The sequence below is a fragment of the Elephantulus edwardii genome, unplaced genomic scaffold (genome assembly GCF_000299155.1).
Source record: "Elephantulus edwardii isolate Elephantulus edwardi_28Jun2011 unplaced genomic scaffold, EleEdw1.0 scaffold00187, whole genome shotgun sequence".
Classification (NCBI taxonomy): domain Eukaryota; kingdom Metazoa; phylum Chordata; class Mammalia; order Macroscelidea; family Macroscelididae; genus Elephantulus; species Elephantulus edwardii.
The window spans coordinates 1,943,574-1,950,133 of record NW_006399937.1 but is presented as its reverse complement, the minus strand read 5'-3'; the positions used below and the strand labels follow the sequence as shown (position 1 = coordinate 1,950,133).

Genomic DNA, 6,560 nt, shown 5'->3' with positions numbered 1-6,560 from the left:
AATATCTTTGCCTGTTTTTGGTATTGGGGTTATACTTGCTTCATAGAATGTCTCTGGGAATGTTACTTCTTTTCCTTTTTTTTTTTTAATTTAAATTGAATTGGTGATAAATCTTCTCTGAATATTTGGTAAAATTCAGCAATGAAGTCATCTGGTCCAGGACAGAGATTTTATCTTTAGAAAGTCTCATTCATAAATTTCATCCTCTCAAGATTTTGCATTTTTGTCTGGCTTTGACAGTCTCTTTATATCATAGGCTAGGCCTTCGAAGCTTGGTCCAAGTGTGTCTTTTAAGAACTTTATGGTTTGGGTCTTTACTCTCAAGTCTATGATCCACTTTGAGTTGATTTTTGTGCACCATGTGAGATGTGGATCCTGCTTAATTTTTGTGTAGGTAGCAGTCCAGTTTTGATGCAACTGTTTGTTGATAAGGTTGTCATTTCCACTTTTGATAGACTTTATTTCATTGTTGAATATCTGTTGACCATAGATAGATGGGTTAAATTCTGAGTTAACGATTCTGTTTCATTGATCTACATGCAGCAATCAATACATGGTGGAGAGGATATAGAGAGGGGGAACTCTCATACACTGTTGGTGGAGTTGTAAAATGGCACAACCACTCTGGAAGACAGTTTCCTCAAAAAGTTGAACATAGAAACCCAATATAACTCAATTATTCACCATTAGGAATAGACTCCAAGGAGATTAGAATTGAGACACAAATGGAAATTTGTACACCAAAATTCATCACAACATTATTCACCATCGCAAGAACATGGAAACAGCTGAAATGTCCAACCACAACTGAATGGACTGGGATATTGTCATATTGTCATACATTCATACAATGGAATACTATGCAGCATTCAGGAGCAATGATTTCAAAAATACTACACATTTTGGGAGAGGCTGGAGAGCATTGTGCTGAGTGAACGAATACAGTCTCCTAAGGACAAATACTGCATAAAATCATTATTGGAAAAATAGAAGGATAACTAGTAAAACATGTAAGGGAACTCAAGAGGAGTGAGCAGAGGATTGGTAGGGGGAAACTAAAGTGTTGCACAGTTTCATGGAGAGGAAGTTGGAAAGATTTGGGTGAAAAGGGTAATGATGGGTAAGATCCAATGGTGATTAATTTTATAAAACATGATGCATGAAATGATTGAAACAATGTGAATGAAGAATAGTGTGAAACACAATGTATACAGACTTGTAAGAAAACCAATGAAAAAATAAAAATTAAAACAAAACAAGGCATGCAGTTTGATTCTACCAGCTGCTCTGCAAGTGAAGAATGGGCAATCTTCTCCTGTGTGATTAACTATCTCTGAAAACTCTTTGGAGGGTCAACTATGGGTCAGTTCCAACGCGATGGTACATGACAACAACCATGTTTGTCAGGGCAAAGAATGTTTGAGTTCTTGCACAAACCAGATGAAGCAACCAATAGAGATGCTTCTATTACCTGCTTAAATAGTTAACAGGAGGAAGGTTCAGATGTACTAAAAAACAGTTGCTAGCAGCCTATTGAGAATATGCATCTCATGGAAAACAGAAATGAGCCCTTGAACAATAAATTACCAGAAAAATGGAAACATTTTTGTCCTCATTTCTTGTGTTTTGATTCCCCATCACTCTTCTGTTGGTTGTTATTCTAGCTTTTATCATCCATCATACTGTACGATTTACATAGAAATAAGCCAGTTACCATAAAAAAAAGATTCTGATTCATGGGGATCCCATTTATGTCAAAATACAGCTGTGATTCACTGGGCTTTCAATAGCTAATTTTTCAGAAGTAGATTACCAGATTATTCTTATAAGATACATCTGAGTAGATTTAAATCATGAACCGTTCAGTTAGCAGCTAAGAACTTTACCATTTACATTACTCAGGGACTCCTATTTAAATAGTAAGTATCTTTATTTGTTATTTATATTGGCAACACTAAATTGATTTGAGGGTTCTGGGAGCTTAGTGGTAAGAGTATGGCTAACTAGAGTTTGTTGTTGTTATGTGCCATCGAGTCTCTTGTGACTCATAACGACCCTATGTACAACAGCCCTAAACCCTGCTCTATTCTGTGCCAATTGCACTGCCTCTGACACACCCATCCCGATTACCCCAGTCACTGAATCAATCCACCTCATAGAAGGTCTTCCTCTATTGCACTGTCCCTCCACCCTCCCAAGCATGATGTCCCTCTCCAAGGACCTGTCCCTCCTTACAACATGTCCAAAGTTGAGGTATGAGGTTTAAATTCACTGCCTGATCCTTGGAAGGAAAGATGGGAAATTTCTTCTGTATAATTTACTGCCTTTGAGAAACTCCTGGAAGGTCAACTATGAGTTGGTTCCAACTCCACCGTACAAAACAACACGTTCATTTACTAACCTATACCAAGTACTAGGATCATATTGTTGTTAGATTACATAGTGTTGTTCCTGACTTAAGACAATGCCATTAACAAAGGAAATAAACTCTTCCTGTTCTTGTACCATCCTATGATGACTTAGGGATCAGATCTTTGTGATCAGAGGAGCTCTGTAACCTAGTGGCAAGGAGCTGTGCTGCCAACTCAAAGACATATGGTTTGAATCCAACAGCTGGTCCATGAGAGACAGATAGACAATCTTCTGTATAACTTACTGCTTCTGAAAACCCAATGGAGGGTCTGCTGTGGGTCGGTTCCTAGTTGAAGGGACATAACAACAAAAACAACAGTTTGCAGGAGTAGATTGCCAATTTATCCTCACTAGCTTAGTCTTTCTTAGTCAGCAAACATGGCTGCACCTAGTCAGCATCACAGTTGTATGTTAAGTCCCTAATGACAAGGGGAGGTGACTATGCATGAGGTGCATTAGCTGGAAATGGAATGGAAAATTCCACTATTGAATTATCATTGCCCTTCACTGGATTATAATGAAAAGTAAAGCAGTTCTTGCTGAATTTGAATATGTATCAAATTAGAAAATCCAAAGAAACAAACCATAAAAACCAATATTAAACACCTTCCATATTCAAAGAGCCTTGGAATAAGAACATCATCAACTAATAGTAAATAAAATATTTCCTGCTATTACTTCCATTTCCTGTTCACTCTCCTCCATTGAATTACAATTCTGCTGAGCTCAGAGGTATCTCAGATGGAAGACAAATATGAAGACAGAAGAGATTTCTTTTTTCCGATATATGCAGCCTTTGAAAAGGACACCTGAACTGGAAAAGGAGAGAAGCTTTATATACAAATAAAATTCAGCTACATTATTAGAATTACATTGTTGTTGTGGTATACCGTTGAGTTGGAAACAACCCTAGCTGACCCTGCAGTAAGTTTTCAGAGGCAGTTAATCACATGGGAGTAGATTGCCCATCCTTCTTCTCCTACAGAACAGCTGGTGGATTGGAGCCACATGCCTTTGGGATTGCAGCACAGTTTCTTACCTCTAAGCCACTAGAGTTTCCCATTAGACTTAAATATATTAAGACAAGGGCAAATTAGAAATTTGAAATTCTTGGAAAAACTTGAATTAATTAAGTTTAACCTGAAAAATACTGGAATTTGCTAATGCATTTATTTAGAGATAGGAAAAAATAAAACACCCAAATGAATCATTGATTTTAAATGGTCAATATTCTGATTACAAACCACATGTACCACTTAATTCACAGACCAGATGCATCAGCAGTTAAAAGCATTCATTTTCTTCCTCCTTCTTCCTACACTAATTTTTTGTTTTTCAAAATTCTGATTTTCTTTCAAGCATACAGTTTTGGGACTGTTTCTCCTAGAATAATATGAACATTGAAAATCTAGAGGCCTCAATTTCTGTAATGTAATTAAGTGCATAACATATTTGACACTTACTAGATGCTCTTTTATGACTGAATGAATGGCTAAATAAATAGTAGGAGCTACTAAAACTCTCAAGCTCTAGAGCAGCGGAAGGGAGAGACTGCTCTGAAGTGTGTGAGAGTCAGGAGTAGGGAAGTAAAATGGGTCCATGTTTGTTTGCTGTTTGGTTTTTTTTTAACTTAGTAAAAGTCCAATCATTTTTGTCTTGAAGAAATGCTAAACTTAGTGAATATGTGACAGAGATGGGCACATATATTATATATTGTCGAATCAAAAGCAATTCATAGTTGATCTTTCAGCAGGTTTTCAGAGGGAGAAAATTACATAAGAGATTGCCTATCTTTCTCCCATAGAGTAACTGATGGGTTCAAAGCCTCTGCCCCTGGGTTGACAGAGCAACTCTTTACCACTAGGCCAAGGTGAGAAAGGGGAAACTCCATTTTATTGGCTTATTTTTCAGTTTCATTCTATAGAAATAAAATTGAATCTTTCTTTCTTTTTATAGGTTATCCTTGTGTTTGTATTAAGCATCGGGTCACTTATAATCTATTTCATCAACTCTTCAGAGTGAGTAAAATTCTAAATCGCTCTATGAGCGTGCTATTAGTCGATTACTCAGTTTATCTGGACTTTTTTCCTAAGGAACAAAGTTTAGCATATTTGAGCACACCAACATACGCGTGCGCACACACACACACACACACACACACACACACAAAGAGAGAGAGAACACCAGACAAAACATAACAATCCCCCGCAATTCCCAAAGACAAGATAAATGATGTATGATGTTTAGTTTCCCTCAGGAAGCACTAAACCTGACTCTAAAAGAAACATGTGCATTTCCCCTGCATCCTGTTATCCTAATTCCTGGGTGCTATACCTCCGGCTACCAGCTTCTTACATGGGCTACTTTGAATGGGTTTCTTCTGGGATGTTGAATGCCTTAGGTGTTGACTAGTGGGTAAGGAGTTGTTCTGCCAACTGCTCCTCAGGAGAAAAATGAGCTTGTCCCACACAATTTACAGCTTCCAAAAACTCACTGGAAGGTGAGCTAAGGGTTGATTGTTACTCAACACAAATTAGTTGTTATTGTTAGATGTTGACACAAAAGTGCTATGGTTTCAAAACTGCTGTTAGTTTCAAGATTTCCCACAGATTTCAAACAACTTCAGCTGGTTTTCAGAAAGGGAAAATGCTATTCTGAGGGCATCCCTTTCTCATATCCTAAATTTAAGAAAGTATGTTGACCACAATCTATCTAATCACATCTTCATGCCAACTCCTTTAAAAATCATATTGAAATTATAGCTGAAATAAAGTTGGAACTAGAAGAACACTAGAAAACAAGTGATATATGTGAATTGTGTGTAGATATTAAAAGAAATATTATTTCAATTTGGTTCAAACTAGTCCAATTAAACTTTAATTTTAAAAATGCTGTTGTATCTGTGTTTACTATTAGTGACTTCATGTATGTCAAAGTAGAACCATAGGGTTTTTCCTTTGATTGTGATTTGCGGGAATTAGACCTCTAGATATTTCTTTAAGAGAACCTCTGAGTAGATTTAAGCCACCAATCTTTTGGTGAGTGACCAGGTCCTCAATAATTATGACATTCAGGACCTAGATCAGCGTTGTGTAGGTATATAAGAGATGTGGTAACTCAAAGATAGCTACATAATCTCTGTTATCAAGCATCACCACTGATAATTTCTAAATAGAACTGTTGCACTATACAGAAGGAAGACTAAGTAATTTTCTTCCATTTCTAACTACATGGATATTTTAATTGTTTTATTTGTGTACATGAATTTACCTGTCTGGATTAACCATTAATGGATAATAAATAGAAAATTGCCCACCTTTCTGACAAAGCTTGTAAAATATTTCTCTTTAGAAACTGTCCTTGTTTCCTTTGCAGCCCTGTTGGAAGCTGTTCTTCATATGAAGATGAAACCATTCCTATTGATTTGCTGTTCAACGCTTTCTTTAGCTTCTATTTTGGTTTGAGAGTAAGTGCTAATTGAAAATGAAAAGTCAAGACACAAGCACTACAAGTGCAACAAAATGAGAGCTGTGCGTGTTTTAGTTACACAACATCCCTATATTTTCAGACTTTCAAAATCAAGAGTCTGTGCCCAAAATTGCTAAATTCCTATCAAGATATGGAAACATTCTCTTGAACTTCACAATATAAACGACACTAAAATTTTAAGCAAAACTGAAGCCATCTCTTCATATTGTACTCCTTACTGATTTCCCTCTTCCCACCAAGAAAGTTTTACTAGTGCTTACAATCTAGCAGAGTTGTACTAAAAAGCTCAAGAAGATGCCACTGGCCCCACCAAGAACATCTGGGCCATGTAACCATAATTTTTTTCATTTTTAATATATTTTAGATGGCTTTTTAATTCTATAAAAATTACTAAATATTACCAAAAAACTAAATGTCAAAATTTTATCCAGAATATGATATTATAATTTAACATTTAATAAATGTTTAATGCATATTAAAATATGTGTAGTTTTAGATAGATTTGTTGTTTAAATAACAAGTATATTGCTAAATTCTAAATTAATTGCTCACAAAGAATATTTTAATATTAGAATCTATTTCCTCCATACTTATTTCTAGATATCTTATAGCTCTGGGTGTTCTTACTTTGTTAAGAATAAAAATGCTTATTCTTCAAT

At 35.9% G+C, this 6,560-nt stretch overlaps 1 protein-coding gene across 1 annotated transcript in view; it reads left to right on the top strand.

Moving 5' to 3' along the window:
• Nucleotides 1–6,560, top strand: part of KCNU1 (potassium channel, subfamily U, member 1) — a 311,810-nt gene that overhangs the window by 27,378 nt on the left and 277,872 nt on the right. The window contains exons 4-5 of the mRNA XM_006896651.1: nucleotides 4,369–4,430; nucleotides 5,788–5,878. Of these exons, the coding sequence (XP_006896713.1) occupies nucleotides 4,369–4,430; nucleotides 5,788–5,878 (153 nt within the window). The remainder of the gene's footprint in view (nucleotides 1–4,368; nucleotides 4,431–5,787; nucleotides 5,879–6,560) is intronic.